Source organism: Marmota flaviventris, chromosome 1 (assembly GCF_047511675.1).
Source record: "Marmota flaviventris isolate mMarFla1 chromosome 1, mMarFla1.hap1, whole genome shotgun sequence".
NCBI lineage: Eukaryota > Metazoa > Chordata > Mammalia > Rodentia > Sciuridae > Marmota > Marmota flaviventris.
The window spans coordinates 116,343,978-116,368,341 of NC_092498.1; the positions used below are offsets into that span (position 1 = coordinate 116,343,978).

The window sequence follows — 24,364 nt, forward strand, 5'->3', positions numbered from 1 at the left end:
GCCATGTTTTGCATTTTGTTTAGAGACAGGGTCTCACTGAGCTGCTTAGGGCCTCACTGTGGCTGAGGCTGGCCTTGAACTCATGATCCTCCTGCCTCAGCCTCCTGAGCCACTGGGATGACAGGTGTGCACACGGCACCTGGCTGTGAATTTCTTTTTAAAAGCAAAATGTTCTGCACGAGAGCTCTCTCCCAGGTTCACAGCCCACACTAGATTCCCCAAGGCTCAGAGCCATCGGCTAAATGGACATTCCTTCTCGCCCTTTTCTTCCTCATCCCTGTGCCCAACGGCAAAGCAGGGTCTTCAAGACAGGTACGAGTCAGGTGTGTTCCGTGGAGAAACCCATATCTGCACACAAACACTACGTCCACTCTGCAACTGACTCCTTGACTCCTGAACTCCAGATTCTCCGAACAGAAAACAATCTTAGAAAACCACCTAAGGAAAACACTTGGGGCTCAGAGAGGGCCATTGCTTGGCCCAAAGCCACACAGCTCTAAGGAACAGAGACAAGACAAATGTTTCCCAGAGCAGCACACTTAACACACCAGGCCACCGTCTCCAAGGGGATTAATGGTGTTAAGGTGGCGATGAGAGGGCAAGACCATATGGAGAGTCCTGGTGAGGTGGCATGCTCATCTCCCGTCCCTGCGGCCACTGGGTGGAGGCCCCTGTGACCTACCCAAGGGAACGTCACAACAGAGGCTGTGCAAAGACACCTGGCTGATCCAGAGGGGCCTTCCCTGAGAGGAGCCCCCCCGGGAATACGTTCACCTCCTTCCAACCAAAGAGAACCTTCCTGACCGTCCAGGGGCTCCAGATGTCAAGGGGACTCACTCGCCTGCTCTCCACCCTCGGGTGGTCTGTGAGGGCCACTCTGCAAATGCCCCGTTTCCAGGTGAGGGGCAGCTGGAGTGGCAGGGCTGGGCGGGGTCTGGACCTGGATCCCCGCCCCACCCCCAGCCCCTGCCCAGCTCCTGCAGCTCTCAGAGGTGGCACCTCGAGGTCCAGCCCTGTCCATGATCAGGAGCCATGGCCCACGAAGCCACTGCTCTGGAAGGCTGTGACCACAGCACAATCCTGTGGCCGGGCTCCGAGCAGACGTGGGGCTCACTTCCCACAGGGATGGGGATCGAGACGGAGAACGATGTCTTGTAGGAAGGTAACTGGCATGGCTAGAGAGTGAGAGACAAGGAAATGTCTTCCAGCAGGAGACACCTGGACAGGCCTGGGAGGCGGGAAGGAAGGCTCCCCTGCAGGCAGGAGGGGCAAAGCGAACCTCTCCTGGAGTTGGGGGCCACAGTCAGGAAGAGCCTTAAAGCCATGACCTAAAGGACACAGAGACACAGAAAGAACCGCTCCTTCATGGGGCGACGGCAGGTGCAAAGGCCCTGAGGCAGATCCAGGAACAGATGTAGCCTTGAGAAAACAGAGAGATTGCCAGTGGGACTGGACAGCTGTACAGAGAGTGCAGAGGAGGGTCGATGAAGATGCGCACAGGGGTCACAGTGGGGAGGCGTGTGAGCCGAACCAGAAAGCTTACATGTGACTTTAGGGGAGTTGTCGATGGTGTCTAAGGAGGTCGGCGGCATGGCCTCTCTGTGCCGGCTGAGAGCTTTGGTGGGAGGAGAACCGGGCACCCTGGTGTGGCTGCTGCTGTGGTCCTCCAGCAGGGGACCATGGGGCTGCTCCAACCCGGTGGAGAGGGTGGGAGGGAGAAGAAATGGCAGAATCCGCATCGTGGGCACGTGGGGAATGGAATGGGGGTCAGGCGGCGGCAGGTGGGCCGTCGGGGATGGGGTCACACAGCTAACAGAGTTCCATCTGCACTCAGGCCCTGTTCCATCCCCACCTCCCAGGTGGTCTGTGGGGTACTCAAGCAGAACGCTTCCTTCCTCTGACCCTGTGCTCTGCTGTCCCCAGGGAGGATGGACTGACGGCCCAGCAGGCCCCGCGGCAGGGACAGCCGACGGCTCAGGGGGGTCCGTGGATCCCGTGGGAGCTGCTCAGGCCGTCCCCGGGTCTGGACCAGGGCGGGGGCTGCAGAAGGAGTGGCTCAGGGTTTGAATAGCCGGGTGGCACCCACACGTCACTCTGTGAAATCCTGCATCTTTTCTGGAACCTTCCAGACATGCACAAGTACATTGCAGAGGAGAGAGAAAGAAGGCCCCCACAGACAGGCAATGATGGGTGCCCCCTTTCGTCCTGCGTGCCACTGAAGCTTGGGCTCTGGAGCCCAACCTGCCAGGTCCTGGCACCTCACGTGAGCTCCGGAGGCTGAGGCAGGAGGATGGTGAGTTCACAGCAGCCTCAACAACAGTGAGGCCCTAAGCCACTCAGTGAGACCCTGTCTCTAAGTCAGACACGGAACAGGGCTGGGGACGGGGCTCCGTGGTCGAGGGTCCCGAGTTCAATCCCTGTACCCCCCCAAAAGAAGACCCTGGTGGCAGCTATTGCCATGACTGTGACTGAGTCCCCAGAGAAGGGAGGGGACTCAGTAACATTTTAGAGATGAAGAAAGGCAGCCGCCGAGGTCCCACGGCTGGGACAATGACCACCTTGAGGATGGTCCTAAGCTCCTGACCACCTGGGATGAGTGGAGGGGGTCGCTGACCCCGAGGTAGCCGCGTCAGGGGGTCTGGACTTAATGGCATCCGCGTGGGCAGCGCCACAGCTTCCCCAGCGGGGCCTCCCGGGCTCTGCTCAGGCCACCTTCACGCCCCGCCCCTCAGGGCTCTCCTCTGCCACACCCTCGGGAGCGGGAAGAAGCCCAGCTGCGCGGCTCCTGTCCCCAGGAGGGCCGGGCCACAGCAGCCCTGGACGAGACTCCCCTCCCGCGGCTGTGGGATGTGGTTTACGGAGCCGGGCAGCGAGCTGGTCAGCAGGGCCACCATCAGCCCGGTGGCCACAACGCTGGCTGGACACTGAAGCCCAGTCCTGGGGGGCCCCCGCGGGAGCCATCGGGGAGCCGAGGAATGGAGGCAGCCACCGCCAAGGGGCTCCAGGAAGGGCCACCATGCCCTCCCTCTCTCCCTGGCAGCCAGCCTGGCATCCGGACAAGGTGACAGCTGGCCCAGTCCCTGTCAGCTCCAAGTCCCCAGCACAACCTGCCCGCCAGGCCGCCCGGCTTCAGTGGAACGTCCTGACGCGGTGCAGAGGCTCAGGTGAGGGGAAGACCCCAGACTGGCACGTCCCCCACCTGGCGGTGGGCGGGACCCAGGGGACCTCAGCAGCACAGCTGGGGTGACTGCCCTGCAGGGCCACAGCTTTGTCCTTCTCTTCCCAATTTTGCGTTTTGTGAAGCTGGCAGGACGCGGCCCAGCACGTGGGTGGGAAGCACAAGATCAGTTGGGAACGTCCCTCTTGCTGATCGGGTCCTTGTAGGGACACTAATGGAACCAGCGAGTCCCTCCCAGGTATGCCCTGATTCCGGAAGGCAGCCGTGGGGTCCAGATTTGGTGCTGTGCTCCTGTAAGTGGGCACAGTGCCCATTCCCAGGCCTCCCGACACCGTGGCTATTGGGACATTCTTCCCGATCTCTCGCAGCCACCGAGCCTTGCTCAGCGTAGGCAGGAGACACTCGGTGAGGCCCGGACTCCTGGGAAGAGGCCAAGGTCCTGGGAGCCGGAAGCCCCAGGGAAGATGAGACGAGCATCATCTGGCACCAGAAGAAGGGAGAAGAGGAGGTGGCACTGCATTTTTCAACATGGCCTCCTCCTCTACCATGAGGGGGACTCTGGATAGCAAAGACTTTGGATATCTTTTCATGAAGGTTAGCAACCACCCAGAGGTCAAGCAGAATCTGGTTCTAGCCCTAGCCCTCTCCTGATAAGCCTATTTAAGTAGGTTTCTCAGCCTCTCTGAGCTTAGGTTTTTTCCCATCCACAAAATGGGTGAGTAAACGGTTTATAATCATTGAGCAGAACTGCCGAGGACAGGTGTACCAGTTGTGCACTGCACATGTTAGGGGAAGCCAAGTACACAGATGGTGAGGAAGAGCTCTAACTTTGCACCAGGCACTAATCTGGACCCAAATAAGATGCAGAACTGGGATATGACCCCAGGCAACCTGGCCACCAGGCTCCCCTCTGAGCCTTTGCACCACACTCCCTCTGAAACTCTAGGGCCACACTGATGCCCTTCAGGGGGGCTCTGGATACCCAGCCCCCCTCTTTTGACACCACACCCCACCTTCCTGGTGAGGAATGTCCATCCTCTAAACACCCATGTGTTTCTGTCCAGCTGACCCCAGGCCACGCCCAGAGAAGGGCATGTGAGCTGGCCCAGCCAATCAGAGTGCCCCTAGTGGTGGGATCTGGGGTAGCATCATGGCCAACGCTGTGGGGTTTGCTGGGACTTGAGAAGCAAAGCCTTCTCTTTATAAAGCAGGAGGGAAGGCTGGGGAGTCCCTGGATCCCCTTGCCACCAAGAAAAAAAAAAAAGCCTGCCCCCAAATACAAACTGGCATTGAGGGATTGAGCCAAGAGGTGGCCGGAGACACATTTTTGACAACATGATTGGAACAGCTGGATCCAGCCAAGCCTGAAGGCAATCTCAGCCTCCGAGCTTTTCAGATATTTCTGCCGATACTTCCCCTTTTCTACTCAAGCCAGTCTGAATTAGGTTGCTAGAACCCAGGATCCAGGCAGAGGAAGGTGAGCCCTACCCCAGAGGGAATGTCTGCATCGTGGCTGACGTGAGGGCTCAAATCCCTAGTGACAGTGTCTGTTGATGCTGCTCTGCCAAAACGTCAGATCAAAGTATTCCATCTGAAACTTGGTGATAGAGAAGCGATCGTCTGTGGTTCACCTATTCTGTGAACAGATCCCTATCCAAAGCGGGGTAAATGGTCCCCGTTCCCTGATTTCTACATGGCGGGAAGAGGGACAGAGATTTCAACCCTCACTGTGTCAGACTCTGTGTCGGGAATTTTTATTTGTTTTTTGTTTTTTGGTCCCCAGGGGTGCTGTACCCCTGAGATAAAACCCCAGCCCTTTTTATTCTTATTTTTGAGACAGGGCCTCGCTAAGTTGCTGAGCCTGGCCTCGAACTTGTGGTCCTCCAGCCTCAGCCTCCCTAATCTCCCGAGTTACAGGCGTGGACTGCTGCAGCCACTGGGCTTCTTGATACTCACGTTCACTGTGGCCCCCAACAGCCCTGCAAGGAAGAAATCAGCCCTCATCTTTTTATAAACGATAAAACTGTAACCGAGAAGGTCGTGATTTGACCAAGTCCTGATTCGAGTCAGTCAGACTCCAAACCCCTGCGGTTCCCAGGCCGTCCCTCAGCCCGGTACACACAGGCCTCTGTGCCCCCGCTGGTCCCAGTCACCGTCTCTCGACACCCGCCTCCTTTCCATTCAGCACCAGCATTGAAATTCTCGTCACATCGACGCCAACCACAAACTGATGAATAGCATCTTTCTCCTCCGCGAGGCCATCTGCCCACTTAAATACCTGGGTGAAATGTGCCCGGGGCTGGCTGGCCGCAGGGGAGGAGGCCAGACTCCAGGAGAGGGGCGAGGAGGGCCCTTCGATCCCGGGTCTCTGGTTTCTTTGAACAGCTCAGGGGATTTAAAAATACCACATGGCAAATGCCACCAGGGAAAGCAGCTGGCGGAGAGAGAGTCCTAGACCTTACGTGGTGGCCCTCGAGAGTCAACAGTCACCACTAAGGTTTTCCCTGGTGGCATCACCCAGGGCTTAAGTGACAGGCAGCCCTGACCATATGGAACAACAGCGGTAAAAACAATCATCTTCAACACCAGCCAGGATCCCCGGGGAGGCCTGCGGGAGGGACACCCAAGGACAGCGGTCCCAAAGGAGAATCCCTCAAGGCTGTCATGGGGCTCCTCCTGCGTCCGTCCCCAACCATTTGTGTATAAATGAAATATTCTGGAACTTTCCTTCCATTCTTCAAGGGAACCACCATGCATTGATGTATTAAAATTCTTTCTGAATATTTATTTTTCCCATTTTCCTTGGAGTAAAAAATGAAAAACGTTATCATCAGCAACATCAGTGAACCCACCCTGGGCACCTGGGGTTTCTGGGCTCTGCATCCCCAGTGTGTCCACGGTCCTGTGCTGCCTCAATGTCCCCTAAATGCCCCCTTGGAAGGACTCTGCTGCCGGGCATGTCCCCCTAGCTCCCCGTGCACTGGCCTTGACCCCAACACCAGGCAGTGTCCAGACATTCACTCCAGAGGACAGACGGTGGGGTGAGTGGGCAGGACCCTCCCCTCGTAAGAGGAAATGTCCACCAACCCCAGACACCCGAGGCTGAGCGGGATCTTGGGGGCACGTTGGGGCTGAAGGTGATCTAAGGAGGCTCCCCTGAGCAGGGCGTCCTTTGGCTAAAAGCCAAGTGAACACGGATCTGCAAACACGCGCTAAAGCCACCCCCGCAGTGCAGACCCCGCTCCCCTTACAGAAGGAAGCTCTAGGTCCCCAGAGACGCGACGGCTGTGAGGTTGACTGACCGGGTCAGCGACGTGATGTCCAATCTCAGGCTTCGCTTCATCCCCATGCAGGGCCCTGGGCTCCCCGACATTAGGCCGTGACCCCCCACTCACCCCTAAGGTTCAGCTGGCAGAAAACACCCCCTGTCGACCAAGTGGGTTCAAATCTGGATTCTAAGAGAACTAAGACCGACCCAGTAGACCACGTCGGAAGCCACAGCTTTCCCCACGAAATGACGTCACTAGAGGATGTCACCACAGACTGTCAGCGGGGAGAATGTGGGCAACAGAGCCAACTCCCTCTTCCGCCAGCTTCTCTTGGCTGTGGCTGAGAGACAAGAGCCGTGTAGAGGAGGAAACGCTCATCCGGTCTCCGTGGCCATCAGGGCCAGAGCTCTGGGCCCAGGTGAGGCCGGACACCATGGCGGAGAGTGTGGGCAGGGAAGCAGCCTGGACGCGGCCGCCGGCAGCAGAGAGCGTGCTGCTCCCCAGGGACGAGACCTCCCTTAGCGTCAGGCCCACCTGCCGATGGTCACCACCCAGCAGTCCACATCAGTGGCTCAGTCCACACGGTCCCCCTGTGAGTCTGGGGGCACACTTCACGTCTAAGCCACATACCAGAACCCCGACCCACCACCGCCTCCTGCAGAGATGCAGCTCTCCTCCCTGGGCGGGGGACCCTCGGGGGCCAGGGGCCAGAGTGTGTCCCCAGCACCTTGGATAACTGCTGGGCAGAATCAGCGGAGGCCAGGTAAACTGGTGTCCTGTGGTCACACATCCTACAGAAAGGCACACAGGATGCCCCCAACCCTTGGAAATGCACATGTAAGAAATGTTCCCAGCAGGTCTAGTGACGTAAAACCAAACTCCACACACAAGCCACAGGGCCACCGACTTCTACGAGGATGGGCTGGTTCCCCTAGGAAGCAGGTGGACACCAAGCCCCCCGCACGGTGAGACCCACCGCCATGTGGAGGGACGGTGAGACCGAGAGCTAGGGCCGGCTCGGGCAATGAGACCTCATCCAGTGGTCACTGGGGGCAGGGGACAAAGTGCCCCAGAGGGCACAAGGCCTCACCCAAGCCACGAGAGTGCTACCCCTGAGCCACAGCCCAGCCTGGACAGGTGACAAAGAAAGGCTTATTTCAAAGACACCAGGCTCTTAAACTGGCATCTGGTTGGTCACCCGCCTCCTGCGCGCCCAGGTCCCTTTTGAGAAAGAGACTTCCCCAAAGACGGAGGGGCGGGGCAGGTGGGGGGTCGGTGTTCCTCACAGTAGTTAGAGCTGGGGACACCGCGGGTGCTAGCAGGGTTCCATTGACCCCACTTCTTCCTTTTTTTCTGTTTTACAGTGAAAAGCTTTGCACGTTCCCAGGGAACCTGAGACGGGCGCTCACCCAGAAGGTCCTGACATGGGAAAGCTGGCCTATGAGCTGCAGTGCACCCACCTGGAGGAGCCTGCCACCACCCGCCGGCCTGCACTCTCCCACGGGTCAGAAGCTGCAGACGCAGGGGAAGGTGGACAGGCCACTGCACTGAGTGACGGGGCCGGGCCGGGGCTCAGGGGCAGAGCGCTGGCCTGGCACGTGTGAGGCCCTGGGTTGGATCCTCAGCACCACACAAAATAAATAAAGGCACGTGTCCACCTACAGCTATAAAGGATTCAAAAATAAAAAATCTATGAGAGTTGGTGTTGGCGTCCTGGGTTGGATTCTGGCTTTGGAGAGCCATGAGGGACCCAGGAGGGGCGGCTGGGGATGTGGCCGGTCAGTGGACACCACAGGAATCGGCAGGCATTTTCTGCGGGATGGACAGTGATTATTTTAGGCCTGGCCGACCCAGAAGCACATGGAGGAGCTGTAGGCAGGTATTTATAAACCGACGTAAGTGTGGCCATTGACAAATGTGAACCAACCTTCTTCCTCCACGGGATGGGACAATACCAAAAACAGGCAGAATCAGCTGCGTGGGGACCGGGGCTGGTCCGTGCCCCAGTTTGCCAGCCTTGGGATCAGAAACCACACCTGCCTTCAGGTTACATGTTCTGATTCGATGAGGACAAAGGGCACCAGCCTTTAACTGGTCTCCAAGATCCAGGGCTGTAAGTTGAGACGTCACCACGAAGCAAACACGGCCAAATGTGACCAGTGGGCGGCTCTGGGGCTGGGGGTGTGGCTCGGGGGCAGAGGGGTCGCCCAGCATGGCTGAGGCCCTGGGTTCCAGCATCACCACCAAAACACAGACAGAAAAGAAACGAATACATAAGCCGGGCTCGAGCGTCCAGCTCCTCGAGAAACTGAGGCAGGAGGATGAGAAGCCGCCTCCGACCCAGCAGGGCCCCGGTTTGTACCAACCGGGATACAGAGATGAAGGGTGAGAGGCAGAGCCTGCGTGGAGGAGGGAGGAAGGGGCCGGCGGGACGGGGTCGATCTGGTCAAACTGGACCCAGATACTACGAACCGCTGACTGCTCCGATTTGAAAAGTTAAGAGAAGAAAAGGGCTTGGCCTGGGTCCAAGCCCCAGAACCGCCGGGGACAGCTCGACCCGCAGATGGGGTCCTGCACCCGAATGGTGGGATTTACACACCCAGGGCTTTATGGAGAGAATGTGTGACAAGACAGATAGCACAGAATGTGACGTGTGATTCCATGTATATGTGGAATGCACGTAGATTCATGCATATGTAATATATATGTGTACACAGAACCCTGACTCAGCCCAGTGTACCCTTCTTTATAGAGATTTCTAGAGCTCGCCTGCTCAGTTGTACCTGTCAGTGGAGGCTGTTGGGACAATTCACACCCACTTGGAGTACCTTATTCTAATTGGGACCCCGTCCTGGGGGTGTGGGGACATGGACACTCCCTGTGGTGTCACATGGATACACAGGAAGGTCCTGCTCAGCCTCCTCCTCAAGGTGGCCTCAAACTCACGGCCTCCCATGGAGACCCACAGGCCTGCCCCTGCCCCAGCCCACCCCCAACCCCCATGTCTTCACGTATCAATGACTGATTGATTGATTGATTGATTGATTTGGTGAACGGCTGTCCCCCTGCAGAATGGAGGGACCGTCCTGGAATATCTCATTTATGCCCAAATAACTTGGGTCAAGGAGGCAGGAGGGAGCTCCCATCACGGCCTTGGGCCATCTTCCTCTGGGACGCTGTCCTGGGACGTCCCTCCCACGTCCCTCCTCTGTGGCTAAAGGGTCAGGTCCTTCTGAGACGCCTGTGCTTCTCCCTTTCATGAAACGCTCTTCTTCACACTTCATCCACCCCAGCCTTGAAAGTGTCAATATCTGTGGGGCGGACAAGGCCCGATATCACCGCGCTTTGAACCAATTACGACTGGTCTTGATCCGCCGCGGCAGGGGGTTATGTTAATATTGAATCAGTTCACTCCAACATCATCCTTCAAAATAAAACCACAAAGACCAAAGTCTCTTCCAATAAAACCTGGAGCAGGGCCACCTGTTCTGAGGTGGCTGGCTGGGAGGACGCGGTCCCCAGGTGACCAGTCACACAAAAGACTTCACCAGGGGCATCATTCAGAGCTTATTAATTACTTCCCATGCCTCATGGAAGCTTGGGTGACAGGCGGTGACAAATGTCCCAATTAGGGAGCCAGGGAGGGATCCAGGGTAATCACTCTTCTGGGCACTGAGTGGGCGGTGTGGCCTCAGACTGCCGGCTGATCTCAGCCGGGAATTCACAGCCCGGAAGACGCACAGGCCTGAAGGAACCCCCAAGTGGAGGGTCCCCAGGGTCCCCAGGGCTTCTGGGAGGGACGCAGGGCCAGGGACGGCAGCGGGCCACCTGGAGGCACTGAGTTCATGTCCCACAGTGTGGTCACTCCTGGGATCAAGTCCCAGCCCCACTCTTACCGCCCTGTGAGAAGTCTGTCCGTATGTGCTTGTCCAGCCCTGCCTTTGGAGTGGTAACTGTGGGAGACGCTAAGGAGCAACCTGGGGTGCGGCAGGAGAGTGCAGATTCCCTAGCCACCCCTGGGGGTCGGAGGTGGTCCCAAGACCAGATGCCCAGACTGGACTTCAGAGGGGGACAGAGACCTGAGCCCCAGGAGGATGCAGCTTGGAGAGGGGAAGCCACTGTAAGCCAGTGACGGGGGCCGGAAGGGTAAGGGCTGGGCTGCACATCTTGGTAGGCTCAAGTTAAAACACCTGGACTTTTTGGGGAAGTCAATGGAGAGCCATTTATGTTTCTTTTTCTCTTTTTTTCTTTTTTTGGGGGAAGAGGCCTACTGAGCCACATCCCCAGATCCCCAGTCCTTTTTAATTTTGATCCAGGGGCTCAGTAAGTTCCTAAGGACCTCCCCAAGTTGCTGAGGCTGGCCTCTAACATGGGATCCTCCTGCCTCAGCCTCCCAAGCCTCTGGGATCACAGGTGTGCCCCAGGTCACTTCTGTTTCTTGAACACAAAGAGCCAAGTTTGTATTTAGATTTTAAAAATCTTGGTCTGGGAAGATAACTGAATGGTGGAGTGCTTGTCTAGCATGCGGGACGCTCTGGGTTCAATTCCCGGTGGCTGCCAAAGCAACAAAGAAATCTATTCTGTCTCCAAAGATCCCATGGAAGAGATATGGCTCAGACAGGATCCCAGGCCAGCAGGACTTGAGAGAAATCCAAGTGAGAGAGAGACACACACACAGGTGGCCTCTAATGAGGACAGGAGAGCGATGAGCCGATGGATGGATTTCAGAGCACTTTAGGGGCTGCGGTGACTGAGGTCTGGCAGCCACCACTCCGCTCTCAGCAGGAAGGGGCACACAGGGTCCCCAGCACGAACACTGAGTCAATAAAGCAGGAGCAGTGAGACCTTTCTCCACTTAACAAAAAGCAAATAACACATTCCTCTTGGGGAAGAGACAAAGGTCAATGTCATGAATCAATGGGAACAAAACAACAGGAAAATACCCAAGCCACCAGCCACGCCCTGCCTTCCCCTTTCCCTTGGAGCCAGGTGCGGGCACCTGCTGCTCACAGATGTTATTTATGCGCAGCGATTATCTCAATTATATATCTGGGTTGCTGGGATTGTTTCTGTCTCCAGATTAGTTTGTTTCCAGTGGCAACGTTCCGTGGGAATTGATTAATAATTGGCTCGGAGAGAACAGGTGCCGTTGGAGCCCCCCCACACGCACCTTGCCTACGGATTGCAGGAGGCCACATCAAATTGTGCGCCCAGAAATCGACGTCTTGCAACAGCCTGCACAGGAAGCAGCCCAGGCAGGCAGTGAAGGCTGATCCCATGTAAAGTGCTGTCGTGGAATTTTCCATTTACCTCACTCTTTCAAATCCATGGCCTCCTGTCCTCGACACCAATCCACTCGGCTGGGAGTATCGTGCCCCCTTATTAGGTAAGGAATTGGCTCTTCAAAACGCCAAGGTCGTAGAGTTCATAAAAGCAGAGGCAGGCTCTGAACCCAGGAGGTGGGCCACTGTGCTCCAAGCCTTCTGGGGTCCTCTGAGCTCCACCAGGAGGCTCTGAGGCTTCACAGGAATATGTTGGAGGTTTCCAATGGAGGAACATGGGGTGGAAAGAGCTGAGAGATTCTCTTAGGGTGCTAGGTGTGGGGATGGCAGCTCAGGGGCACCTGTCCATAAGGAGAGAAGGTGCTGTACCAGGAACTTCTTGTGACACTGGTACAGCCTGATCTACATGTTCAGGCTCTGGTGCTGGCTGGAGTCTGGAATACTGCCATTTGGGTTTCTTTGTGTTGTTGTTGTTGTCTTATGTTTTTGTTGTTTTGTTTTGTTTTTTAAAACCAGCCCAGTCATTTCCTCCTCTGATCAATACCTTCCTATGGCTTCCTATTACTTTGGAGATGAAGTTCAAGTTCCTTACCCAGCTCACTAAGCCATCCATTATCTGGCTGTAACCTCTGACACCAGCAGTTCCCCATGCCTCCTGAGGACTTCCTGCCTGAGCAATGCTGTGCTGGATGGAATGGGCTTCCTGCTCCAGGCGCCTCTGCCTGCCCTCTGCACAAGGCCCCTTCTGGACTGTGCACCTTCCTTAACAGCAGTGCATCCGTATGGACAGCCCGAGTTACCAGCTCCTCTCCAAGCAAAATTAAGAGCTTCCTTTTAGCTAAACCCAAATGTTCCTCTGAGAGAGCTCCACCCCTGACTTGTTCCAGGCTGAGTTTGCCTCTGGCTGGGACTAGAAGCCCCTCAAAGACAGAGGCCTCCCCATCACCTCTCTTCCTCTGCATCCTGGGCCCACTTCATCCAGGGCAAAGAGCACGTCTGGAGGGGTGTGTGGAGCTCCCTCCTCCAGGGCTGAGCAATAAGCCTCCCCTGGTTCTGCACCACCCAGGCTTCTGCCACCCCTGCCGCGTTCCCCACCAGACCCGCCACCCAGGACACTGAGCAGCGCCAACACTAGGCTTGGCAAAAGTCACCGAGTTAGCAAGTGCCAGATGCAGTTCTCTTGTCTCAAAATCTGCTTAATTTTAACCTGAGTACAACTCAGATCTGTCACAGAGACATAAACTTGCTAGTAAGTTTCTCATCTGCAAAATGGACCTATTGCTGCCTGACTGAAAGGGCGTTTTGTGGATACAAGAAGCTGGCGGGGCCCAAACGCTCATCCTAAGAACAGCACCAGAGTTTCCCTATGGTTGTTTGAGAATGTAGACCCTGGGTCCCAACCTAGACTTCATGCAAAAAAAGGGGGATCTAGATAATGCAATGCAGAAATCGGTGGTTTTCAAATTAGTGCTTTAGTTCTCTGATATGTGGCCAAGAGTGAGAGACCCTGAGAAACCAAGGTAAAGCCCAGAACTCAGTAGGAACTCAATAAATGTTAACAGGACCCAGGGCAGGCAGACCAAATTGCAAGGATAAGAGCTGCTGGCATTCAGAGCTTGCAGACATATCTGGCTGTGTGTCCTTGGGTAAAGTCCTCAGCCTCTCTGAGCCTGCCCCATCGAGAGTAAAAAGGGTCAAACAGAGGAGTGTCCACCTCACAGGGCTATGGCCAGGACTATCTGAAATAACACACTTAAGGCTGCCAGCCAAACTCGACCTGGGAATTCCATCAATCTGAATGAGTCCTGAGTGTCTCCTTTTTTGCCATTTCACCAAAGTCCCCTGACCCAGGTGACCATTTCCTCTGGCCTGGGAGGAAGCATCAGCCTCTTAAGAGTACCACTTTCCCCCCTTAAACCTGTTCTGCACCCAGAAGAGGGAGCCCCTAAAACATGGATGGGATTCCGCCATACTCTGCTCGACCAATCGGGGGTAAAAGCCAAACCCTTCCAGGCCCTGCCTGTTCTTCCCCCCCCCCCCCCCCCCCCCCGTGGGCTGACCCCACCCCCAGAGGTAAAGGAGACCCCCGCCCTTCCCTACCCCAGGACCTTGAGCATTTCCTGTCTCACCCAGTAATGGTGCAGGATTGGCCCATGTATTCCCACCCGTGCTGGAGGGTCTGTGGGTCAGACGTCCATTCATGAAGCTGGACACCACGCCTGCCTCAGGACCCACCTGACCTGTACCCAGCTATCAGGTGACCCCCAGCGGGCGCCAGTCGACACCCCGTGGATGGATATGAGCATTTCTCGGCCCCCCCCCGTCCCTTCCCCCATGGTCTGTGCTCCTGTCCTGGCCGGGCAGCCTCAGGCACAGGACAATCGCCATCCGTCAGGGCAGAGAAGCAGCGACGCCCAATGTCATCGCCGCTCTATTTGATTAGCTCTGACTCCGGCCTCGGGGACGCGTGTGCTGGGAGCCAAAGGGACTGCGGGCTGACCTCTGGTCCACGGGATCCCATCCTTCAGACGATCTCCATGACAACGGTGACGGCGAGCCAGAGCTGTGGGCTTCCTTTGATGGGAGCGGATGCGGGGGGACGGCGAGAAGAACTTTCAGAAGAATGAAGCCCTTTGATCGGGCTCCAGGCGCCTTCGTGAAATCCACTATTTCCCAAGAACACACATTTCAGCCCCGCAGAGGGAGGGTCCTCATGAATACGTTTAAAAGGGGGGAAAAAAGGAGAAGAAACAGAACCACCCTGTTCCCCTGAGAGAGCGGCCACCTGTGGGGGAGGGGAGGCTGGGTTGCCACGGCAACGGGAGCACTCTGAAGGCAGGTCCGCTGGGCACAGGGCCCTCTCCCCCGGGGGCTGCAGGGACCCCGCTCTGGCATCTCTGCCTCCCCGAGGGGCTCCCTTGGTTGGTCAAGTATGGAAGATGGCGAGAGGCAGGGCCACCCCAGGTCCTGCTCCTCATATCAGGGGCTAGGTCTGACCCCAGCTCTGCCCCCTCCTGCCCCGTGACCCTTCCCACAGCAACTGCCACCTCGGGGCGCACGTTCCCGACTGTAAAATGGACACGATCCGAACTCCCCTTTCCCGGGGGTCTCATGACAGTTAACTGAGGGGCCACGGCTGGCCCAGGTGACAGAAATGGCCAGATGCCCCGTGTGCCAGGGGCTGGGGCTGGCTCAGGACACGGGACGTTCAGCTCTGAAGCCAGGAAAGCCCTGGACCAGCCAGGACAGTGGGTCACCAGGACAGAAGCACTGGAGGAGGGGACAGCTAAGACACAGACTCTCGGGATGGAAGGACCCGGAATGTTCCAGAGCAGCTCGTTTCCCTGGGTCTTTCCCCAAACGCACACACACCATGGCAGCCTGAGGAAGCAGAGCGCAAGGCCAGACCAGAGAACCCGGGCAGGGCTGCCCCACGCTGCCCAGGTCAGGAAGACCGAGGCAAGGCCGGGACGCGGTCCCAGAGCAGACCAGTCGGGGTGACCACTAAATGCCGTGCCGCACTCTGGCCTGGGTCCCGGGACAGGAAAAGGGTGTTAATGGAGAAACTGGTGAGATCTGAGTGGAGCCTGAATAGGGATTTTTTAAAACTCAGTGACTAAGCTCTGCCCCAATGGTCCATTCTACAGAGAAACGGAGACAGGAACAGAAGGAGCAGGAGAAGCCTTGGGACCTCGGTTTCCACCACTGGTGCTCTACTCTGCTCCTCCTGATGCCGCCTACTGCCATCAGGGGACCCGCTGACCGTCATGAGCTTGTTTTCCAGAAAGAGGAGAGAAGCGCATTAGGCCTGGAGTTAGGAGGTGTGGGTTCCAGCCATGCTCTGCCTCTCACTGGCTCTGTGACCCTGGGCCTCTCTGACCCTCATTTTCCTTATCTACAAAACAAGGAGAACAGCCAACAGATCTCAAGAGAAGCCCATTTTTGATGTGCACAGGACTGGGCAGGTACCATCAGAGATGATGAACAAAGTTCCTGCCCCTCAGGAAGCTTACAGTTTTGTTGGGGAGTCGGTGCAGAGTTCTCAGGGATATTGTGTGACTATGAAGAAGGTCTTGGCCATGTGGCACAGATAAGGCCAGATGATAGAATCCAGAGGAGGAGGAGGAGAGGAAGGAGGTGAACCTACCGGGGCTCAACCAGATGGCTTAACCAAGGGAGACTCGTGGCTCCTGGGATGTCACCAAGGACAAACACATTTCCAGCAAGGCTCAGAGCCTTGCTGATTTAAAGCTCCCCCTGGGGACCGGTGGCAAGCCCTGAGTCCCTCCTGGCTACACCATTAGGCTCTGAGACCCCCTCAAAGCTCACACCCCTTTGCAGGATCTGCTCACCTCTCGGCACCAGCCAACCGCCTTGGGCCACACTCATCATGGCTGCCAAGGTCACCAACTCCTGCCTCACCTGGCCTCACCTCCCATCCACCCTCAGGTCTAATACAACAGCTCTGAGGCAGCCAGGAACAGAGGAGCCTGGAGATCTGGGTTAGAATCCTGGCCCTGCCACTCTCTAATGTAACTGTGGGCGAGTCGTCTCACCTCTTGGTCACCCAGTCACCTCACTTAAGATCCTCACTGCACTTAACTGTCCTGAGAACACCACTAGACAAGGAAAGAGGACCTAGTACCTGGGTGGCTCCAGGTGACGGCAGCCAGTGGTCCCACAGATAACGTGATCGACGTCACCGAGTTGGTTTTCACTCATGAACACACACACACACACCCACACACACACACTCACACTCACACACACTCAGCCATAATCTCAGTGCAGGCACAGAAGGGCAGGACCCCTCAGTTCCTCATAAGCCACCCCCCACACACTGACCACTGCCACGTGACATCCCCAGCCCGTGACGTCCCCACATCCCTGCAGGTCTGTGGAGGCTGGAAATTGGTGCCCTGACCCTGCTCATGCCACCCTCCCCTGGCAGCAGCAGCGTCCCCTGCCTCACTCTGGAGGGGACCGTGACGCCCACCTGGCTGTGCACCTTCTCCAGCTCCTCCTTGCTGACAGAGGTCTTGCTGTCCTCCATGGTGGCCAGAAGAAGCTGGACGTCTGACAGAAGGGCGTGCGTCCTCTTCAGGTCCCTCCGAAGACGCTTCTCCACGTCGAAATCCCGGTGGCCAATCTGGAACCGAGGGAGAGGGCAGTGAGCGTGGCTGGAGACGGGGCCAGGGCGGAGCCGAGCGCCCGGCCCTCCCTCCCACCGTGGGTCCGGGGCGGTTCCCACTGCTCCTTCAGCCTCCGTTTCCTCATCTGCCAAACAGCCTGTGGGCTCCCAAGTCCTTGGGGCCATCGTTGTCACCAAGCCCTCCGTATGACCTCACCTTACCTCCTGAGAGACTCCCCTGCCTGCCGGGCGAGGCCCTCCGCTGCTGGCCAGGCTCTGCTGACCGCAGTCAGGACAGCCCTGAGCAGGGACAGAGGAGCAGGCCCGAGGGAGGACTAACGTCATGGCCCTGGGTGCCACCCGAGGAGTCACGGCCATTCGTGGGACTGCGCCCGTGGGGTGGCGTGCTCCTCTGTGTGCCTGTCACACTGCAGGCTGTGCCTGGGGGTACTTCGCTTCTCCCCATGGGTGTCACCCTCAGCAAAGAGCTGCGTTCTTTTTGAGGATCAAAGCGCAGCTTTTCTATGTCCCTTTGCCTGTCGAAGGACAGGCAGGGCGATCACCTCCTGCAGAAGGAACTGCACAGAGGGGAGCACATCCCTTCCCCCAGAATTCTAACATGCAGGGGACAGCGGCCACACCCTGGATGGAGCTCCAGGAGGTGACCTGACATGTCTGACATCTAACCCCGGGGGCAAGTGGCAGGGGAGGCACCGTGACATTCCACGCACTCGGTCTCCTCCGGAAGCAGAGCACCTCTGTCAGGGCCCTGAGAGAAGAACTGGCCCCTTACTGGGCTCCACAGGAGACTACAGCAAAGGACAGGAGACATCCCTCAGAGGGGAGGTTTAAAGAAAACGGGGTGCAGGTGCCTCCCTCTGGGAGTGGGTGTCTACACACCAGGAATCTGTGCCTCTGTGCCAAATGCTGACCATCTGCCAGGACTCACAGAATGCCCCAGAATGTTCTAGAAAGAACGCGGGATGGAGAATAAGGAGGCCGGGGCTTTGAACCCCTGCTCTCTGTGTACTGACGGCAGGAACCTCGGCCGTGGAGTCACACAATCTCTCTGAATCTGAGCTTCCTTATCTATAAGGAGAGAGGTTAAAATACAAATCCCTGTCCTCCGTGTCGAGACAAGACGAGGATCATGTGTGATAATGGATGGCAAAGCACTCTTCCCCGCCGGGCACCTTACAAACAATGGATTAGGAGGCCCGCCCGGTGACCCAGCGAGTGCTCTTCTCCCGTGCTCTTGACATGGCTATTTCTCTACCACCTGTTTTGAATTCTTTGAAAAATGAGTTGGTTCTTAGAATATAAGCTCCTTTTCCTTGGATGCTTGCTCTGGTGAATTTAAAATGCTGGCCCAGGAGATCTATCCATCATCCATCTACCTACCTCCCTCCCTCCCCCGTGAGCTGAGCTGAGGGCTGGGCATGCACCGGGCTCTCTGTCACACGGTGTTATCCTGTGACAACAGTCACTTAAAAATCAACATTATTATTATTATTGTCTTTATTAAGAGAGTGACAGCTTTCGTTCATAGAGAGCTTTCTACGTGTCAGGCCCTATTCAAAGCACTTGGTGAGTATTCAAACTTCAGCCATGACGAAGGACCTGGGGGCAGTGGTCTCGTGACTCCCACTGTACAGAGGGCGAAACTGAGGGTCACAGAAGTCACCTGCCCAAGATCACAGTTAGTACGGGGCAGTGTTGAGATACAAACCCAGTTTTTGCAAAGAGGTCATTTTAGCAAGAGGCACCAGGAGAGAGCCCTATTTTGCTCTTTGATTTATATAACAAAGTGGCGTGGAGGCACGGAGGCCCCAAGCAGCAGAGGCTACGATGGAGCCTGGAGGTGGGCACCGGCTCCTCCCAACCAGGGTGGGTGTGGCAAGGGGGCTGCAGGCAGAAGCCCCTGAATGAGCAAGATGGAGGTGAGACTCTATGTGGTACATGCATGTCTGAATGGGTGGCATGGCACCATGGGGCCAGGTCACAAAGCAGAAGGAATCACTCTTAAGTGTGCACCGTCATGGGGGACACAAGATAGAACTGGCAGAGCTGGTAAAGATGGGGTGAGTGAGCTGCCAAGGCCAAGCTGCTCCTAAGTGGCGGTGCAGGGATTCGAACCCAGGCCTCCCAGCATCAGTCTCTAACCACTGCACCACAGTGTCTGCCACGCTCCAAGCCTGGATTCACTCCCTCTAGAGTCCTGATTTTTACATGGGACTGTGCCCGTGGGGTGGAGTGATTGCATTCATGCAGGAGGCTCCGCACCCTCCCTGCTTCTGTGTCTGCTTTTACTCCAGGCACACCCTACGGTGCCTTTGGTTCTTCTGTGGAACGAGTTGCAATCAGTGATGGCCCCTGAGGCTGGCACTGACCTGTGGTAGGGACAGCTCAGATTCTACAGCCTTCACTGCCAGAAAGCCCTTGAAAATGCCGGCACCATCTCCCACAGAGAGACGAAATTCACAACAAAACCTCAGAGCCAGCCACCCTCTCCTTCATAATGAGTCGCACTACAGGAGAGGAGGGGACAGCGGAAACCCATCAGGTTAATGGGAAATAAATGCCACTCGGAGAGTTTCCATTCTGCAGCACACAGATTCAAATTTGGATAAAGATGTGAATAATTAACCAATAAATCTAAATGATGTTTAGTGTTGTTGTGGGAAGCTACAGGCAAACCTCAATCGTTACCCCATTTATCATAAAGGAAGATGTTCAGGGCGGTTGTTAAATGTCTGCTGTCAAAAGAACTCTCCAAGCACGGCTCAAACAGGATTTAGAAAGACTGTCAGGGATAATCCAGCCACTTTGAGGATGGGGAAATGGGGGCTGGGAGAAAGGAATATGTGTGTTGCAGAAGGGTGCCCAGCAACTGAGCAACTGAGGGGTGCTGCCCATGAACTGTGGGAGAAAGTATTCCACAAAAGGTGGATCTAGTTAACTCAGCCCTATCAGCTTTGAGCACAGCATGGTGTTCAATTTTTACAATTATATACTGCCAAATAATACAGACCTCATTTCAAATCCACCTGGGGTATTGACGACCTGACAATCCTGGGCAAGTTGCTTTGTCTTTCTGAACCTCGTTTTCATTTATCTGAAGGAAATAATAATATCTATCCCATAGCATTGTTGTGAAAATGAATACTAGAAAGAATCAAGACTGAGTTCTTATGGGTAGCCACTAAAAGAACAGAAATGTAGTTCACAGCTTCTGAACCAGCAATAAAACAACAGGAAACAGAAAACATTATCAATCAATCTAAACGTGGGAAAGACACTGAGGAAGAGCAATGAATAGGAATGAAAAGCCAACAAGTACAAAAAAAAAAAAAAAAAAAAAAAAAACAAGAGAATACAAATAATTCCAAATAGATCAGTCATTACAACAAATGTAAATGAATTAAATTCTCCTATGAAAATTAGAGACTAAAATATAAATTAAAATTATCCAGCTGTTTAAAGGAAACACACACACACACATACACACACACACACACTTGAAGACATTGAAAATAAAGAAACAAAAAATGATATTGCAACACACCAACTGAAAGAAATAAAGAAAAATTAAATAAAGCAAAATCATTCGTAGCAAAAAGTGAGCAACATTATATAATAATCAAAAAGTCACCATGGAAATAAAGCAATATGAAACTTGAATTACCTAAATATACAGCCACAAAATATATGAAGATAAATTATAATACAATTATTAGTAAAACTTAGAAAAGAAAATCATATAGCAATGTAACATGACTGTTTTACACAGAGATAAATCCCCACAAATACACTCATCAGATCTTTGACAAAGGTGCAAAAAATATGCATTGGAAAAAAGATAGCCCTTTTCACGAATGATCTGGGAAAACTGGTCATCCATATGCAGAATAATGAGACTAGAGTCTTATTTCTCACTTTACACAAAAGTCAACTCAAAATTGATCAAAGACCTCAGAATTAGACCAGAAAATCTGCAACTCCTAGAAAAAATGTAGGATCAACACTCGAGCAACAGACCAAAACTTCCTCATCGGGAGTTTAAAGCTCTGGGAATAATGCTAAAAGTTAATAAATGGAACGTAGAAAAAAAAATACAGAATGGGACAAAATCTTTTCTAGCTATTCTTCTGACAGAGGGTTAAAATCCAGAATATATAAATAACTCAAAAAACAACAAATAGCCCAATTAATACACGGGCAAGTAAACTACACAGACATTTCCCCAAAGAAGAAATACAAAGGGGCAACAAATGAATGGAGACGTGTTCGACGTCATTACCTATTATGGGAATGCAAATCAAAACGACACTCATATTCGATCTCACCCCAGTTAGGATCCCAGCCATCAGGAAGATCAGCAATAAGAAACACGGGAGAAGATGTGTATATATACTGTATAATCCCACTCTCGGTGGGACTATATATTAATACAGTCACTATGGAAATCGGGATGGAGGCTCCTCACAATGGAGTTCTACTCAGCCGTGGAGAAGAATGACATTGTCATTGCCAGTAAAATGGATGGAACTTGAGAACATTATATTGCACGAAAACAGCCAAACTCAGAAAGTCAAGGGTCACGGGTCTCCTGTCATATGTGGGAGCTAACGAGGAAAAAGGAAGGAAAGGTGGGGGGAGTCTCATGAAAACCAAAGCAGATCAGTAGAGAAGAGGAAGAGGACCGGGACGGGGGAAGAGGAGGGAAGGAGGAAACAGTGAAGGATGACAGTGGCCGTGTCACACTGTCACATCGTGTGCTTGTACAGATACGTGACAATGGATCTCACCATTAGGCATAACTGTAATGCACCAATAAAACTATGGAAAAAATAGAATTGTATTAGCAGACAATGAAAAATGTTTACAGGAGACATGTTTTAAAAAAATATGGTCATATATTTTTAAACTTTTTATTTATGCTTTAATATTTGAAATTATATCAAAATTTCAAAATCAACCAGTCCATCTGCCAGGTGTGGAACCCTTTGTCTCCTGAATACCTATAAATTCTCTTCCATTTGATAATATGTTAGCCTTGAGCATGAACCAGGATAACTAGGAGGAATCATCAATTTCAAAGAAAAAACACTGGGTGTTGTACCATGTTATCTTCCCAAGTGGCACTGCATTAAAAATTAACAGTAAAAAGTTACTGCAAATAATCCTGAATGTTAATAAACTCGAAACTTAATTCATAAATAATTTGCAGGTTAAATGAGGAAAACACAAGAAACAGGAAAAAACCCTAAGGGTGGCAGTAACGCATCCTATCAAGGTAAACATCTTAAATAAACTAAAACATGTTTAAAAATTTAAAATCTGTGTGATTCTCAAAAAAAATTAATGGAATAAAATATTGAAATTGTTAAAATTTTCAACACTGAAGCTGAAAATAGAACAAAAGACTAAACTAAATGGTAAGAAGGCAAAGGAAAGATAAAGGCAAGAATTAATAAATATAAAATAAGGTAATGATAGAAAAGCTGGTCCTTTGACAAAACTAATAGACAAATATCTAGCAAGTGGGGTCAACACAACAAAACCTCACAAATTAATATTACTAAGATTTTAGATGGAAATTATATGATAATCTAATTTTCTTAAAATCATAAAAAAGTGCTATGAAAACAATCTTTATGTTGACCTATGTCAAAAGTCAGATGAAAGAATAAATGTCTAGAAAAAATTAGCTACCAAAATTCACTCACTAAGGGAGAAAAAACTCTGTATTTCTGTTCAGTTACGCTTAGAGAAATTTGAAGCAGTAATCATATATTTATTCTGCTCCCTGAAAACAACCGGATCCAAGTGGGTTACAGGGAAATTACTTCAAATCGTCAAGAACTACATGTTAAAACTTTATAAAATTATTTTGAAAATAGTTATGAACTCATTTTATGAGGTTAGTTCAATGCTAGACAGAGACAGTCTAAGAAAAGAAAACTGCGAATTAATCTTATTTGCAATCCTGGAAAAAATTGTCAGCCATGCAATAGAGCACTGTATTGAAAAACCTATGAGTAAGTAAAATTTATCTGGAAAACACACCAGGTTACATTGTAATACCTAAAATATAATATGCTATGTTAGTAGATGAATGAAGCTGGCCATAGAATGAATCACAGGTGCATAAAAAGTATATGAGAATATTCAATAAACTTATTTTTAATTATTAGAAAACTAGAAATGCTGGACAAAGAAGACTGATTTAACCTGATTAAAGTAACCGATCAAAAACACACTGCAAACAGGTCCATCAGAACTTTGGAAGTATTCTGATTAAGGCCAGGAGTGAGGAAGTGATGCCAAGCACCTCCACCACTCAGTCTTACAATACCACAGGCACACGCCAATGCAATAAGACAAGAAAAGAGAAAAAATGCATAACATTTGTCTCTGAAAATGTTGAGATCTTTCTGTAGCCCCAATTTATGGTCAAGAGGCAAAATCATCATCATTTTCAAATGGTAAGATTGTTGTTGAAGAAAATCCTAAAGAATCTACTGATGAAATATGTGAAATGAGTTTAGCATGTTTGTTGGTTTCCAGATCACTATGATCAACATAATTATTAGTTTTCCCATGTGTCACCAGCATTAAATCAAAATTAGAATACAGAAAAAAATGCTGGTCACAGCAACTACAGAAACTACCATTTTCCTGGAAATAAATCTAACATGAAAGCTTAAGATGTGGAAGGAGAAAAATAACAAAATATTAACGATTGGCATCAGTAAATAGAGAAAGACAGCATGAGCATTAATATAATGGAGAATGGCTTAACAACAAAAATAACGTTCATGTTCCCAGCTAACATAAATCAATGAAAACTACAGTGGGTTTTGTTATGGAATGAAATTAAGTTATTCTTTTTTTTTTTTTTTTTTTTTTTGCATAGCTGGGGAAGAAACCTAGGGCATGGCGTATACTAGTCGTGTATGTCATTATGAGCCACGTTGCCAGAACATAAACTCTTAAGAAGAGTAAAAGAGCAAGGACACAAGCAATTTAAAGGCAAGCAAGATAAGCTCTTCTAGAAGTTCTCCAAACCTAGCCACATGGTGCAGGCTGAGGGTGTCACTTAGTGGCAGACCAGTGGCTCAGCATGCACAAGGTACGGGGCTGGGTCCCCAGCACAAAGACAAACCAGAAACAAAAATGCACCACGTGTTGCAGGAAAAGGTATAGACCAATGAGCCAGTGAACTTGAACAGGGAGCCCAAGAAACACCCACCCACACATGGAAAGTATAAAACCACAGACACCGGCCTCACCCTACACAATAAAGTCCAGAAGGCTCAGAGACTGAATGATTTCAAGAACAAAATTTTAGATCGTGTAAAAAATATTTTTAAAAAATATGGATTCCAATGCAAAAAATATTTTTTAAAAATATTAATTCATATATCTATATTAAAAACACTTTTTATTATGTGAAGGATGTAACGGGGGAAACGATTCTCCACAGAACAGGAGATGTTCA

At 52.3% G+C, this 24,364-nt stretch overlaps 1 protein-coding gene across 1 annotated transcript in view; it reads right to left on the reverse strand.

Annotated features, from left to right (window-relative positions):
• Positions 1 to 24,364, reverse strand: part of Myo18b (myosin XVIIIB) — a 201,599-nt gene that overhangs the window by 64,748 nt on the left and 112,487 nt on the right. The window contains exon 33 of the mRNA XM_027955886.2: positions 16,726 to 16,878. Coding sequence (XP_027811687.2) covers positions 16,726 to 16,878 — 153 coding nt within the window. The remainder of the gene's footprint in view (positions 1 to 16,725; positions 16,879 to 24,364) is intronic.